Consider the following 15,252-nt stretch of genomic DNA (forward strand, 5'->3'; position numbering starts at 1 on the left):
ATATATATATATATATAGTGAAATAATTTAGTAAAATCAACAACTACAAATAAAAAATAAATAAACATTGGATACTTGGTTCAAGATTACCTGAAGAAAAGCTATTGTAATTATCTAAATATTTTTACAGATGGATGAAAACACTCGGATAATAATCATGTAGGAGTGTGCATATACATTACAGAATTCAACAAAGGAATTGTTAAAATAATTTCAAACAGGTTATCAGTGTACACAGCCGAACTGACAGCAGTAATCATCAGTCTTCAGTGGGTGGAGGAGGTTAAACCAATGAAAGTAGTTATATATTATACACTCTGGTCAAACAGTACGAGAGGATCTGGAGTTTATATGTCATTACTGAACTTACAACATTTAGTAATAGATGTACACTTCGGTTGGGAACCGGCTCAAGTTGGAATAGAGGGAAATGAGGTTGCAGATAAAGTTGCAAAAAGAGTTAATATTTTAGAAATTTGTTTTGGGAGGTCAGAAGCAAAATAATTTTATTTCATTTCATTTAATTTTAATGATAATTGTCACAAAGTCATGATGTTACACACTTCCGGTACAGTAGGTGGCGGCATGCACCGTAAACGTTGGTTTGTAACTGAAAGAAGAAGAAGAAGAAGTCCTAGCAGGAAACTGTAATATTGTCGTTCAGTGTTCGTCTGACGGCGTCGAGAGTTGTGTACCTGAACGTGGAGCGAAGTGGTTAAGCTGGTGTGAAGAAAACAAATAACGTGAGCCAAGTATTTTTCCCACATCCTCATTCATCGTCGATTGACATCGGATTGTGAACCCGAGCTACCATTTTTGCCTTCGCACTGCGTGAGTCGTGTCGTCCGTTAGCCACTTAGCCTCCAAAGCTAATGTGAGCTAGTCAGCGAAGGAAAAGCAGCAGCATTGCTCCTCCCGTCATCAAACACACTGTGTTAACAAGAACATTTTGATAACAGTTGTGTTTTTTTTTAGTCACAACTGTTGTAACCTGCTTAGGAAATAATGGGGTCGTCCAAGAAACACAAGGAAAAGAGTCGCGACAAGGACACGGAAGAGCGCCGTCGCGAACACAAGAAACATCGCCACAAGGACCGAGAGAGAGACGCTTCAGACCGGGATGCGACTCGTGATAAAGAGAAACGAAAACGCTCCAGGTCCCGTGAAAGAAGCGGACGGGACCGGATCAAAGGCGAAAGGAGCACCGGCGAGCCACGAGTGAAGAAAGAGAAAGTCGATCTTGGCTACGAAGAAGGCAACAAAGAAATGGCACCCCTGTCTGCAAGCGGAGACGCGTCCCTCAGCATCGAGGAGACAAACAAACTCAGAGCCAAGCTGGGTCTGAAGCCTCTGGAATTAAATGAGAACAAGAAGGAGCTCGGCACCAAAGAGGACCCATTGGTGGCGGAGACCATCAACCCTGTTCTCATTAAAAAGCAGAAAGACATGAGAGAGAAGCTTGCAGCTATGAAAGAAAAACGCATCCAGAACAAGAAACTGGGAAAAGTCAAGACCATAGCAGAGGAAGACTGGCTGGATGACACCGCTGCGTGGGTTGAGAGAAGCCGAAATATGGCAAAAGAAAAGGAATTGGCGGAGAAAAGAGCCAAACTCCTGGAAGAGATGGATGAGGAATTTGGTGTCAGCAGTCTGGTGGAGGAGGAGTTTGCACACCGCAAAAAGGATCCGTACACATCTCAAGATCTAAAGGGACTCAAAGTGCAGCACAAGGTGGATTCCTTCAACGAGGGCCAAACTGTCATCCTCACCCTGCAAGACAAAGGTGTACTCGAGGAGGAGGAAGATGTGCTGGTGAACGTGGGAATGGTGGACAAGGAGAAAGCCGAAAAGAATGTGGAGTTAAAAAAGAAAAAGCCTGAATACAAGCCCTACGAAGAAGAGGAGAGTGTGGACGACATGGTTACGTTGAAGCCCCACACTGTGCTGTCGAAATATGACGAGGAAATTGAGGGTGAAAAGAAGAAGAGTTTCCGGTTGAATACCGGGGGCTTTGCCGATGGGGAGCGAGAGCGGGAGATTCAAGCCATGAGAGAGGCTCTACGAGATCAGGCTCAGTCCTTGGACATGCCCGCTCTCGCCATCGCCTCGGAGTATTACACACCTCAGGAAATGACGGGCTTCAAAAAGACCAAACACCGTGTGAGGAAAATCAGGAAGAAGGAGAAGCAGACAGCTGCAGACGAGCTTCACATCGATGACACTCGCAACACCGATTTTGGCTCCAGGACACGCGGTCGTGGCCGCAAACAGCTGGGTGAAGAAGGCGAGGAGGTTAAGGAGGAGAGCATAATGATCAGCGATACCCCCCGAATGTCCGACGATGTTAGGATGGCAGAAATGGAGATGAGTGACGACGAAGGCTTTACTCCTGCTGAGCCAGTTGTATTTGAGGAGGACGAGGCCGAGCAGGAACTGCAGAAACAGCTGGAGAAGCAGAGGAAGCTGAAGCAACGGCAGCTTCTCAAAGACTCCGGGGAGAAGGTGGCGGAGAAGATTAAAGAGCTCGATAAAGGCGACGGTGAAAATGATCCTGAGCGGAAGAACAACATTGTTTTCAACGCCACCTCAGAGTTTTGCAGAACCCTGGGTGATATCCCAACGTATGGACTGTCAGGCAACCGAGAGGACCAAGAAGACATTATGGACTTTGAAGAGAAGGAAGAGAAAGACGATGCTGGAGATTCAGACTCAGAACTGGACGAGAATATTGGATGGAGCATGGTTAACCTGGATGAAGAGCAGAAACAACCAGATTTTTCTACAGCCTCTGCCACCATCTTGGATGAAGAGCCCATTGTCAGCTCCGGTCTTGCTGCTGCCTTGCATTTGTGCAAGAACAAAGGTCTATTGGACACTGAAATGCAGAAGATATCCCGCGTCAGAGCAACAAAAGGCGCCTTGCCCAACGACAACTACTGCATCGAGGACAAGATGGGCTTCGATGACAAGTACAGTCGCAGAGAAGAGTACAGGGGCTTCACGCAGGATTTCAAGGACAAGGATGGATACAAGCCTGAGGTCAAGATCGAGTATGTGGACGAATCTGGGCGGAGGCTCACTCCAAAAGAAGCCTTCCGGCAGCTTTCCCATCGATTCCACGGCAAAGGGTCTGGAAAGATGAAGACTGAGAGGAGGATGAAGAAGCTGGAGGAAGAGGCCCTGCTGAAGAAGATGAGCAGCAGTGATACTCCTCTCGGGACGGTGGCTTTGCTTCAAGAGAAGCAGAAATCTCAGAAAACCCCGTATATTGTGCTTAGTGGGGGTGGGAAAAGTATGAATGCAAATACCATCACCAAATAAGTCTGGGGGGAGAGTGAATTATCTTTAACACAAGCATACACATTCCTTAATACACACACAGGATGTTTTAAGTAAAGTAAATGCCTACTTCATACAAGCTTTGTTGTTGTAGTAAACAATTGTCCAATAAAATGAACACAAATTAGATGTTTTATTGTTTTCTGTGTCGCTAATGTAGAAGGTGAAGAGTAACTATTTTCAGGATGGAAATATTATTTTAATGAGAAGCTAAATGTGTTTAATGTAACAATTGTAAAGGCCGTTGGTTAGTTTCATGCACATTACATATTGTGGCCGGTAAGTAAGTAAGTCGCAGATCCAGTAATGAACAACGAAGAAGTATTTTTCAAAAAGGTTTAAAATTCATTTGGTTTCTGATTTTAAATACTAAAAGTATAGCCAAATTATTTCAGCTTTTTTTTTATTTTCACTAAAGTCAAAGTAAATAAATAGTGCAAAAATTAACACACTGAAAATGCACATTGTGTAATAATCTTTTTTAAACCCAGGTTAATATTTCCACTGCTATGGTCTCATCCTAAAAGTTACAATTATACACAATGTGTAAGAAATACATTCAATAATATATTTATTGGTCTTTGAATACTTAACAGTAAATCAGAGAATATAACTCCACATTATGAATATACATATTTAAATTAGAAACTGTTAAATAGGGTTGATTTTTTTTCCATACTGTAATAGATGACAGCCTTGCAGCTCTTTGATAACATGACTGGTGATATTTTGCAGGGTGTCCTTTTTCAGTTTTATCTCATTTCTTTAACTGGTATGGCCTCTCAGACCTGTGTGGGAATTTCAACATTATTGTGTAGATCTGGACCTGCTGAAGATAAAAGCATAGTAACAAAACCACAGATGTAATTTGTGAATACTACAGTAGGGACAGATGTTTACCTATGGATCAAAGGATCCACAAATGAGTTAGTCAAGGGAGAAATATGTGTGTGTGGGTCCTCACACATTCAGAAGACGTGGTCAAAAACAAGTTGTTTCATTTATTATGAAACTTTCAAATCCAGAGGGGAAAATGTATCAACAGTGGCAACAGTACTGTGATACTGCAACACAAATAAAGTAGGTAAGACACAGAGGAACTAAGTAAATAAGCAACAATAAGCAGGTTGAGGAGTGGACACTATAGTACATTATTCATTGATGGACAACATCATGAAAAAGGGACAGTGGAGCATATGGTGACATGCAGAGAACTACAAACTTTAAAGCTCAATTAAAGAAATTGTTACCTGCATGCATTTCTTTTGTTGTTGTTTAGCTGTGTCTGACTGATTTATATATTTCACATGCTCTGCATTCTTTTGTTTTGTGCCTCTGACGTGGACATATTTTTTAGTGTCTAATAATGCAGCATAATATTGCCTTTAATCCATGTTTCTATTTAACATAGTTATCCCTCATTTTATTTGCTTTGTGTGTGTTGAATTTGAGAGCCTCTGTGTGCATGTCTTGTTAGTACTTGACAATGTAGTATAAGAGTTTCCTGAATGATGATACTACTTATATTAATATTCTCACTTCTTTCATTATTTGTACATACATTGTAAAGGGTCAATATTGCATAACGTTGTAAATTGAATGTTATATTCTGTTTTTAGGTTTACTTTGTAACATCTGCATTGGGACTACAGATGAAAAATAGCCTCTTGGCTAACTCTGGCGCATTTACAGCAACGTTTTTATTAATGTGCACTGTCCCTTATTAAATAAACCAATAAATGAAATAAAAAAATATTAAGTATATTAGATATATATATATTTGGTTTTACGAGAGTAAGTTATCTGGACGACTTACATGGACATCAATAAAGACTATTCAATACAGAATATGACCAGAGGGGGGCAGTAACGCAAAGTCTTGGCTGCCAACTGCCGTAAATGGAAGAAGAAGAAGAAAAACCTGTAGCAAAGTAGCTGTTGTCCTACGTCCTTAATACATCCATGAAAGTAGTTAGCAAAGCTAACACTGGTGAGCTGACATTGCGTCACCCGACACGACATGCGCAACGTTAACAGCTGAAGTCTCGCACGGTAAAGTAATGTAATCACGTCTTAATGTCCCAGATACATCAGAAATGATCGTTAGCATCGCGTACGTGGGACGTGTCAGGCTGGTTTGACAGCTTCCTGTTTGTGTAGCTAGCAGCGAGCTTAGTGACACGGACACTGTTTTAAATACCTTCGATGTTTGGAAAAGGCTTCTTGTTCCTCGAAGTACCTCACACCAGTGTCCTGGTTGTGTTTACGTAACTCCTGTGCGTCATCTCGACGAGGAACCGGTGTGTTTTATAGGACTGTTATCGGTAGGAAGCTGTGTTTTTACGATGCAGTAACGTCAAAAACGTTAGCTAAACAAATTCCATGTTAACGTTGAATCGAAGCTGTTAGTTAAATGGTGAAAACGAAACGATAGAAACCGTACTAGTATTTATGTGTCGATGTCATGTTTTCACTTTAAATTAAATATTCAGGAAACTTAAGCTGTCATTTACTGAGCTAATGGTTATGGAGATAAGTGGCCTGTCTGTTTAATAAGTTAAATCAACACATCGTTATTCCTTGTATGGCTAATGTTTTGTTTAGTTAGTTAATTTAATAATCTATTTTATTGTATACATTGTGCATTTTTTAAAACTTAATTATTTATTTTTGCTGCTTTTATTTTTCCCCTTGCGGGATGAATAAAGTATCTATCTATCTAATGATAATTTAATTTAGCTTATGTCACAATAGCATGACACAGTGAACTAGCATCTTAAGTTGTTGACATTGCCAATATACACTGAGGATGGTGTCTTTAGAACCTGCAGGACTAGTTTGTGCTTACATTTCATGTGGCGCTAGAGCTGGGCTAAAGTAAAGTCATGTGATTTTCTGAATTTACCAGACGGTTATATTATTTTTTTATTTACCCAATTACTAATTATGTTCACATTACTGATGTGGACATAAGGTCAACTGAACTTTTCTGATGTATTAAACATTCAGTTTAAACTATAAAGAAAACTGAGGTGAGAGCAGGAAGGTTACTGACATTTAATCCACAGTACTGATGTGTAAATATCAAAAATCTCACTGTGTAAATATTTTGTGAAAGCATCAATATCATCGCAATATTGATATCAAAGTATTTGGTCAAAGATATTGTGATATTCGATTTTCTCCATATAGCCAAGCCCTAATTTAATGTTTCAAGTGTGCATTAAGCAGGCTGAATAGTAGCAATATCCAACAGTTAATAGCAATGTAAATCTTGATTATTTTCATCCTCAACAGGCCATAACTTCACCCAGTGAAACTACAGTCTGTTGTGATGTCGGAGCCTAAGCCCCCTACTCCAACCCCTGGAGACATGTACAAGGGTTGGCTCTTCAAATGGACGAACTACATTAAAGGTTACCAGAGACGCTGGTTTGTTCTGAGCAATGGACTTTTGTCTTATTACAGGTAAGTTACATTTATATGACTAAAGTTGGAATTATTTGAAATTGAATTGAAGGGTTTTCCCTGGCTGTTAATTTAGCTTTTAAATGAAAAGTGCATTCAAAGTAGTACTTGTATTGCATACTGTATGCACAATTTTAAACACGTGCTTTACTAGAAATAAAATAATGACTTCCCAAAACAGGGATCTATATTTGACTGTCCTTCATTCTGTTGTCTGCAGGACCCAGGCAGAGATGGGTCACACATGCAGAGGCACCATCAACTTGGCCACAGCCAATATTGCCGTGGAGGACTCTTGCAATTTTGTCATTTCCAACGGAGGCGCGCAGACCTACCACTTGAAGGCCAGCTCAGAAGTAGAGCGGCAGCGATGGATCACTGCTCTGGAGCTCGCCAAGGCAAAGGCCGTCCACATGCAGGCTGAATCTGGTGAGAGGGAAAACAAATACGTTGGAGAATGTAGGAGCCGGAACATGAACATGTGTAGAAAAGTCTGATCAGCTTATACAATATCACCTATGTCAGGCAGAAATGTGTGTTTTTGTCTGTGTATGTGTGTGAAGCCTTTTCTCCTTGTGTCTGTTTGGTTTTGGTCACATTCTCTGACCCATTCTCTCCCTCAGATGACTCGGGTGACGACTGTCCCGCAGCGCCCCCCACCTCGGGACAGAGTGGAGGCTGCCGTAACTTAGAAATCCAGTCCACACTTCGCACACTCGGCAGCAAGGTGGAGGACCTCAACACCTGCAATGATCTCATTGTCAAGCATGGGTCGGCCCTCCAAAGGTATCGATTATCAGACTGAGCAGTCTGACTGCTTTAGGAAAAACAATGTTATCTTTATTCATTTTGTTTGCCTATTTCCTTCATCCCTTGATTTCACACACAGGTCTTTGTCAGAACTGGAGGGGATTCGTGTCGCAGGAGACATGGGGGAAAAGATGAGACAAGTCACAGAGAGAGCCACACTGTTCAGAATCACCTCTAACGCCATGATTAACGTAAGCCGACCAAGTGTTCATTTGCTGATAAACATTGTCGTTGACTCCTTTTGTCGAAACGTTGCTCTTGTTTTTTGCGTGTTCCCCAAGGCGTGTAGAGACTTCCTCTCCCTGGCCCAGAGTCACAGTAAGCGCTGGCAGAAGGCCTTGCAGGTTGAACGAGACCAAAGGATACGGCTGGAGGAGACTCTGGAGCAGCTGGCCAAACAGCACAATCACCTGGAAAGAGCTTTCAGAGGAGCTACAGTTCTCCCCCCTTCATTCAGCAATCCCGCCTTAGCTAACAAAGGTACGGTTCTCATCCCCAACTGCACTTCTGTCTTAGGACCCTGTTCAAGTGAGGCCAGTTGAGCCATTTAGTCATTTATTCATCTTGTCTTCACCTTAGGTGGTGGTCCAGTAAAAGGTGATGCCAGTGACGAGGATGATGACAATGAGTTCTTTGATGCTATGGAGGACCCAGCAGCGTTTATCACTGTCCCTGCTGACCCCAAGTATCACAGGTTGTTAACTGTCTGATTTTATTTCTTTATATCGACCTTGTTTTTGTTGTTGTTATTTTGCCTCCTTGTGCTCTGCTTTGTTTTAATTGTTGCTTCTCTGTCCGTCAGGAGATCTGGCAGCAACATCAGTGGGATCAGCAGTGAGACTGGAATGGACGATCAGTCAGTAAATGTGCGTTAAGTTCGTTTTTTGCGAGCAAGTTTTGATGTATTGATTTGTCCTCTCCTCTGCTTGTCAACATGCCACAGTCACTTGACCTGGAAAGCTATTTTCCTTTTCTTCTTCCAGTTTGATGAACAGTCTTTGGCATCCAACCCAGAGTCGCCACAGACTCTTGAGCTGGAGCCTGTTAGACAACGACGGACTCGTATCCCCGACAAGCCCAACTATTACCTCAATCTGTGGAGCATCATGAAGAATTGTATTGGAAAGGAGCTCTCAAAGATACCAATGCCTGTAAGAAACACGTACTCCTGTTGGTATCTAAGTGGCCTTTGCTTGTGAGAGTACTCAGAAGTAATCAGACTTCTTCTCTCTGTGACTATGTACCTACTAGGTGAATTTCAATGAGCCCCTCTCAATGCTGCAACGTCTGTCTGAAGACCTGGAGTACTACGAGCTGCTGGATAAGGCTGCTAAATGTCAGAGCTCTCTAGAGCAGATGTGTTATGTGGCCGCTTTCACAGTCTCTTCGTACTCCACCACTGTCCACCGCACGGGGAAACCCTTCAATCCTCTGCTGGGAGAAACCTTTGAGCTTGATCGGCTAAAAGATTGTGGCTACCGCTCCCTCTGTGAACAGGTAAAGGATGTTTATGCAAGCAAGTTTAATCGTCTTCAAACATCTCACAATTGTAATGGTCAAAACACGACTTTGCGATCCCTCTTCTTGTCACTCGCCTCTTCTCAGGTGAGTCACCACCCACCTGCTGCAGCTCACCATGCCAGCTCTGAGAAGGGCTGGAACCTCAGACAAGAAATTACCCTGGCCAGCAAGTTTAGAGGAAAATATCTCTCGATCATGCCTTTGGGTGAGTGTGTGTGAAGACCAAATATGACAGTGATATATTAGATGAGCAGGGTCTAAGATGATTCCCTCTGTATCCTCAGGTTCTATCCAGTGCTTATTTGACAAGAGCGACAATCACTACTCTTGGAAGAAAGTGACTACAACTGTACACAACATCATTGTTGGAAAGTTATGGATTGACCAGGTAAATTTAAACTTTAACCACATTATGTCTTTATTGAATGTTTCGCTTAAAATTCTACTGCGTGTATCCTTTTAAGTCCTCAAGAGCAAAACCTTTTGTCTCTTTCCTTTGTCCCCTTTCTAGTCAGGGGAGATAGATGTGGTGAACCACAAGACGGGAGATCGCTGCCACCTCAAGTTTGCTCCCTACAGTTACTTCTCCAGAGATGTACCAAGAAAGGTGGGCTTTTTATGCTTCTTCACAGGAAGATGCATAACACACCGCCACACAATACTGTCTATAAAACACACAAAGATTAAGAAACTGTAATCATTTAAATTGAGCTTTTTTCCCCAAAATGTAACTGATACCATTGCCAGAAATGTTGATGTTTTCATCCTGGTTTATCGGTGTAATTGTCTTTCAATGAGAAGGATATTTTGAAAAAGAATAGCTGATTTATCCCTTGGAAATGATGTGACTAGATTGGTCCGGGGCTTTTTAGTAGGGATCTGGGATTTCTCAATATGATGTAGTCTAGCACACTCCTGTGATATATAATCTAATTAACAGATCAACAAAAAACTGAACATTATATTAATATTGGCAGAGCTGTAGTACTGCCTACTGTTGGCTCTGCGATTACATTCTTCAATGTAATCCGTGTTTGTGTCTCAGGTAACAGGAGTAGTAGCTGATAAGGATGGGAAGGCCCATTACGTGCTATCGGGAACCTGGGATGAGAAGATGGAGTTTTCCAGGATAATGCAGAGCAGTAAAGGCGAGAACGGCACCGAAGGCAAACAGAGGACTGTCTATCAGACCCTCAAAGCCAAAGAAATCTGGAGAAAGAACCCCTTACCGTGAGTTTTGGTGGTATTGAGAAAGTCGAATGTGCTCATAAATTGTCGTGCCTCTAACTTTTTTTTATGTTGATGACTTGACAGAGAGGGGGCAGAGAACATGTACTTCTTCTCCTCCCTGGCCTTGACGCTCAATGAGCCTGAGGAGGGAGTGGCGCCAACAGACTGTCGACGGCGCCCCGACCAGAAGTTAATGGAGGACGGCCGCTGGGATGAGGCGAACGCAGAGAAACAGAGGCTAGAAGAGAAACAGCGCACCGTCCGCCGAGAAAGGGAGAGGGAGGCTGTTAAAGCAGCCAGCTCACCCGAGGAAGGTAAAACAAAAAAAAGATAGGAAATAGCTTGGTTTTGGAGTTTATCTATTTGTCTTGTGTTTCTTTCCAATGTTTGTTCTGTCCATTCATCTTTTGTCCACTCCGTCTGTCTTGGAATACCTTGTCTTTGTCTCAACCCTAAGCTGTCACTGAGGATTCAATCAATGATTCACCCTCGAAAAGTAAGTACTCTCTTCTCTTCCGTCTTTTCCCACCCTTTGATCAACGCTATATATATATTAGCTCTAGATGCAAAGCAACACATGTTCAAGATGTTTACGTATGTAACAGGAACGTCCTTCATCATCTTTGAAGTACTTTTACCATCCTTTCATCCGTTTCTGTTCCATTTAGCTGATGCAAGGGAGACTGGCACAGACGCAAATGAGGGTTTTGATGAAAGCAAGTATCACTTCGTAGCTGAACATAATGTGCTTTTACGGTGCTATGTGTGGCATCTTAAGGGATCGTTTGGGTGTTTTTGAAGTTGGGGTTGCATGAGTACCAGCACGGGAGCAACGTGGTGTCCTGCTGAGGACAGGGGGCAGCAGCAAAACGTAGATGAGCCACCTAAAAGAAAGGTCCGCGTAAAAAAAAATTAAAAAAAATAAATAAATAGTATCGGTGTAAATTCACACTATATTTGGCATATGTTCACTGCTTTATCTTTTCGTCACACAGTCCTTTCGGACGGGAAACTGAACTATAAGTAAAAGATATTCATGCTCTCTTCAAAGATATTTAGCTGTCATGGTATTTTGCTTAAAATGCTACACACAGCATTTCTAAAATGAACATAAACACGATATTTGTGTGGATTTTTTTGGATACTGAGTTGTAGATTCACATCTTTTTATTTTTTTTTGTGTGCTGGGGTTAAGCTGACACAGAGGACTCTCATCTCTATATACCCGTTGCATGCAAGTAGCCTCTTTCATTTGATTGGCTGTCTCTCTTTGTGTCGACCATCTTCAGTTCATACCCAAACTTTTTTATGTCTGAACTCTCAAAGATTCATCCTTAATTCTTCTATTTTCAGCCCCTTATGGACCATCACCTCTAAGCAAGTATTCTGATCATGACATAACACATGCTGTGCAATGATCTCCCCATTTCCTTGCAATTCTAATTTGATCTGGATTTAAGAAGCCTTCTGTTAACCGTTTCCCCTTTTTACGTCCAACTTGGTCTCTCTTAGTGGAAGGCAATGAAGGTCTTTATGGAGCTCAAATCAAAAGCAAGTAACATCAGTGTTGCTCTCAATTATCCCCTGTTTTATTTCCTTTAGATTTGTGTTGGTAGTCTTTAGGGAACCTGTAGCTCAATGTAGAATTTGCACAAACCTAGTACTTGAATATTTTAGAGTAGCATTGTGTCTGTCGCTGCTCAGTTTACTGTGGTCCTGGGCATTCGGGGCATTAGTTGTGAGCCTGATTCTCTCCACAGAGGAGCAAATCCGTGATTTCATTGACTGCTCACCTATAATTTGTCATCTTTTGTTCGGTTTCGGTCAACCATCGGCTTAATTTCAGCATGGTGTGTTCGTCATGGCTCAGTGGCTTCTAAACCCTCACCTCAGGTCCAGCTGAAGCTTCTTCTTTGTGAAAGATGTTCCTCTTGTTTTTCCTTTTAAGGCACTCATCCAGACAACTACACGGCAATGTGGTTCGAGAAGTTGGACGACCCCGTATCCGGAGAGACCTTGCACGTCTACAAGGGCGGTTACTGGGAGGCAAAGGAACAGGGCGGCTGGGACATGTGCCCTGACCTCTTCTGATGACAGTGGAGTCGGCCTCTATTCCTCTGTGGTGTACAAAACTTACATCAGCTAAAAATGGGGATTCAAGCCTGACATCAACCTGTCTTCAATGTCCGTAGCTTCAACTGATCTCCCCCCCCCCCACCACACACACTCGGTCCCCCTTGTCCAGCAGTGATTTGCTCAGGGTTAAGGGCATCTGGACTTTACCCTCAACGCAGATACGATGCACACTGTAACATTGTTGTAACATTGCAGCTGATTAGTGTTCAGAATTCCCTCTCACTGCCTCTCAAACACTGATGGTTATCTTAGTCCACTGCTTGTTCTCACTCCAGGGTTCTTTGGCCTTCGAGTTGCAGCTGGCAGCAAGTTATTCTAACAATGTCATTATGCATTTTCTTTAAAAGCACTATTATCAGAAGCATAATTCATCCAGATGACATCTTTCAATATACAAGGTTTGCTTGTAGAGAGTCAGCGACTACAGAACATGTGATTTATGCATTTGTTTTTGTTGTGCACTCCTGATTAAGACTTTTGCAATGAATTTATTGAAGCTTCCCCAGCACTGCCCAATGTTGTTTTATTCCAACACCGTAACAATTCACTATACCAGTTTCAGACCATATGCATAGATGCCAGAAGACAGATGAATGCTGTTTCTTGTAAATAATGGTGTATTTGAACAATTTTCTTTGCACTGGTTTAAAATTAGAAGTGTCACAAACACCTAGACATGATACAAAGTTTGCCTTTGAATTTATGGTAGTTTGGGACTCTGGAGGTATACTATATCTACATATTAGCCTTCTTTAATTTTTACAATTAACTAGTCTATTCAAAAATCAGTTTGTGATTTTTCCTCCCAATTCCCCTGTAAAATACATAAATACATGGTAGCTGTGAGGAGATGTGAAAGTAGTTCCTTATGATTGTACCACTCCTCATATTTAGGCCTCGTTAAGTCTGGTTTGGTCATTTAACAACAATATTTGTGGGTCTACACATAAGTCATTACATATACACGCAGTTGTTTTTTAACCTTTCTTTTCACTATAGAACAATAAATTGTAAGGTTTTTTTTATTGGGGAAGAATAATTAAATTTTTCTATGTAGCACATTAAGTTGAATAAAATATATGTTCTTTATTTTATATGATACCATTTTGAATACTATATGAATTAAAATAGTGGTAACAAATGTATAAGTACCGATGGAAATATGAAGTAAAAAAATTACCAATGGCACTATTTTTTTTTTTTCCTTGTATTTTGTCCAACAATTCATTTTAAAGAGTTGCTTAAGACTAAATCACATGTACAGTCACTACATTACACTCTAAATTGATTTTGTTCCCATTCTAAAGTCGTCCCATCCCATAATTCTGTCCCGTAGAACCTCAAGAGCCGATGAAAAAAATCTGTGTTTTATGATACACCATGACCGGGAACGGGATGATCGGATTATTCAGATTAACAGCCTTTTCTGATTCTCCACCCAAGTACACTATTTTCAGACTTGTATTTTCATACCTGAAGTGTGTGCCCTCACCAACGCTGAGATCAATGGTTTAAATTCTGCTCTCAAAGTAAACACTGAGAGTCACCAGCTGAGCTGTGTGCTGATTTCTACTGGCGTGAGGCTTCTAGTAAATTTGAAGTGAAATATGAGGCTCTTTGTCTTTCCCGTTTCCCCTCAAACGTACCGATAATAGCTTTAATCTTGATGTATTGTAGTCGTCGTGTTTTGCGAGTGTAGTTTTTTAACGGACAGCAATAAGAGTGCCTCAGTGCGTATATATACATGTAGCACAAAATGAAATGTGTGAAGTGACATTGCTAAAACTGGAAAAACTGAAACCTGTCATTGTATGCGTCTGTGTTGTTTGTCATTGGAATGGAAGGACTGTGTGGTTGATGAAAAATCTAAATTTCATTTTATATTCAAGTGTACTGAAAATGAAGATCACAAAAAAAAAGGTTATATTTCTGTATAAATATATTAAATAGTAAAGTAATTGTGATATTAACTGGTTGTATTGATAGAGAATCTAATGGCGGTGATGCACTTTTGCTTTATTTTTTTGTTGCTTTGGTTCATTGTTTACTCAGTACTGGATGTATACTGTGTTACATGAGTCACCCTCTACCAGCTAGGATAGCTTTATTTTAAATGACATTCATTTGTTTGGGTCTGAACCATCACTTCGTTTGATTTACTGTGTCTTCACACAGCATTTAAGTACAGGTTGAAGAGTGTGTGAGGAATGTACAGCCTCCTCTATGTCTCTTAGATTTCAGATTTTACAGGTTTCCGTCTGTTCTGTCTCATTCAACATTTGTATAATCTTGATTTTTTTTAGCCGTGGCTCCTAATTTCTGAAGTTTCTACCCTTTTCATCACTTTCAGTGTTTTCCAGCTGAGTTTGTTTTTGGCCTGCAAGGTGGAGATGGTCACAATGCCACAGCTTCCCACAATTGACTCACGTTTGTTCTTGCACTAACATACAGTGCATTAGGTATAGTGCCCTACTTGATGTTGGCCACTGAAGTGTTGAGCTTGTTTTGACAACTTTTCCTGAGCCATGTTAAGTATTGCAAACATGTGTCCATTGGTTAAAATATACATATGTATTGACTCACTGTTTTACAGTACTTTTAACCTTTTGTGTCCTTCAATGCAGTTTTCTTTAGCAGGATTGTGTTAGGGGTTGACAATATTAAAGTCTGAATGGAAATTAAGTGCATATTGGTGTTTTTGATTTTCCAAAACAAAAGTAAAATTACTCGTGCAAAATGGCCACTTCC

The 15,252-nt window shown here is 41.1% G+C and overlaps 2 protein-coding genes across 9 annotated transcripts; both read left to right on the forward strand.

Annotated features, from left to right (window-relative positions):
• Positions 1-632: 632 nt before the first annotated feature.
• On the forward strand, positions 633-3,466 carry sart1 (spliceosome associated factor 1, recruiter of U4/U6.U5 tri-snRNP). The gene has a single exon (XM_031862972.1). The coding sequence runs from the start codon at positions 1,006-1,008 to the stop codon at positions 3,319-3,321; it is 2,316 nt and encodes a 771-aa protein (XP_031718832.1). The 5' UTR covers positions 633-1,005; the 3' UTR covers positions 3,322-3,466.
• A 1,763-nt stretch (positions 3,467-5,229) lies between these two features.
• Positions 5,230-15,182, forward strand: LOC116392105 (oxysterol-binding protein 1-like). 8 transcript variants are annotated; one of them, XM_031863258.1, is made up of 18 exons: positions 5,230-5,391; positions 6,637-6,807; positions 7,028-7,236; positions 7,431-7,593; positions 7,697-7,808; positions 7,899-8,097; positions 8,197-8,311; positions 8,420-8,483; positions 8,601-8,768; positions 8,869-9,114; positions 9,223-9,343; positions 9,423-9,526; positions 9,650-9,745; positions 10,184-10,368; positions 10,453-10,682; positions 10,826-10,864; positions 11,037-11,084; positions 12,317-15,182. In XM_031863258.1, exons 2-18 carry the CDS (start codon positions 6,674-6,676, stop codon positions 12,457-12,459), a joined length of 2,376 nt encoding a protein of 791 aa, XP_031719118.1. In that variant the 5' UTR covers positions 5,230-5,391; positions 6,637-6,673; the 3' UTR covers positions 12,460-15,182. The 8 variants fall into 8 exon arrangements, with proteins under 8 accessions (XP_031719118.1, XP_031719122.1, XP_031719125.1 ...); XM_031863262.1 differs by having other exon boundaries at positions 8,423-8,483; XM_031863265.1 differs by having other exon boundaries at positions 11,564-12,403.
• The last annotated feature ends 70 nt before the right edge of the window (positions 15,183-15,252 follow it).

This window comes from Anarrhichthys ocellatus, unplaced genomic scaffold (genome assembly GCF_004355925.1).
Source record: "Anarrhichthys ocellatus isolate YVR2014 unplaced genomic scaffold, GSC_Weel_1.0 scaffold28, whole genome shotgun sequence".
Lineage (NCBI taxonomy): Eukaryota > Metazoa > Chordata > Actinopteri > Perciformes > Anarhichadidae > Anarrhichthys > Anarrhichthys ocellatus.

Bases quoted from the DNA above. Each gene is read 5' to 3' on its own strand.
- sart1 (XM_031862972.1), top strand. From the start codon at position 1,006: ATGGGGTCGTCCAAGAAACACAAGGAAAAGAGTCGCGACAAGGACACG.
- LOC116392105 (XM_031863258.1), top strand. From the start codon at position 6,674: ATGTCGGAGCCTAAGCCCCCTACTCCAACCCCTGGAGACATGTACAAG. The intron at 6,808-7,027 runs GTAAGTTACATT...TGTTGTCTGCAG, and splicing joins GGACTTTTGTCTTATTACAG to GACCCAGGCAGAGATGGGTC. The intron at 10,683-10,825 runs GTAAAACAAAAA...CTCAACCCTAAG, and splicing joins AGCCAGCTCACCCGAGGAAG to CTGTCACTGAGGATTCAATC.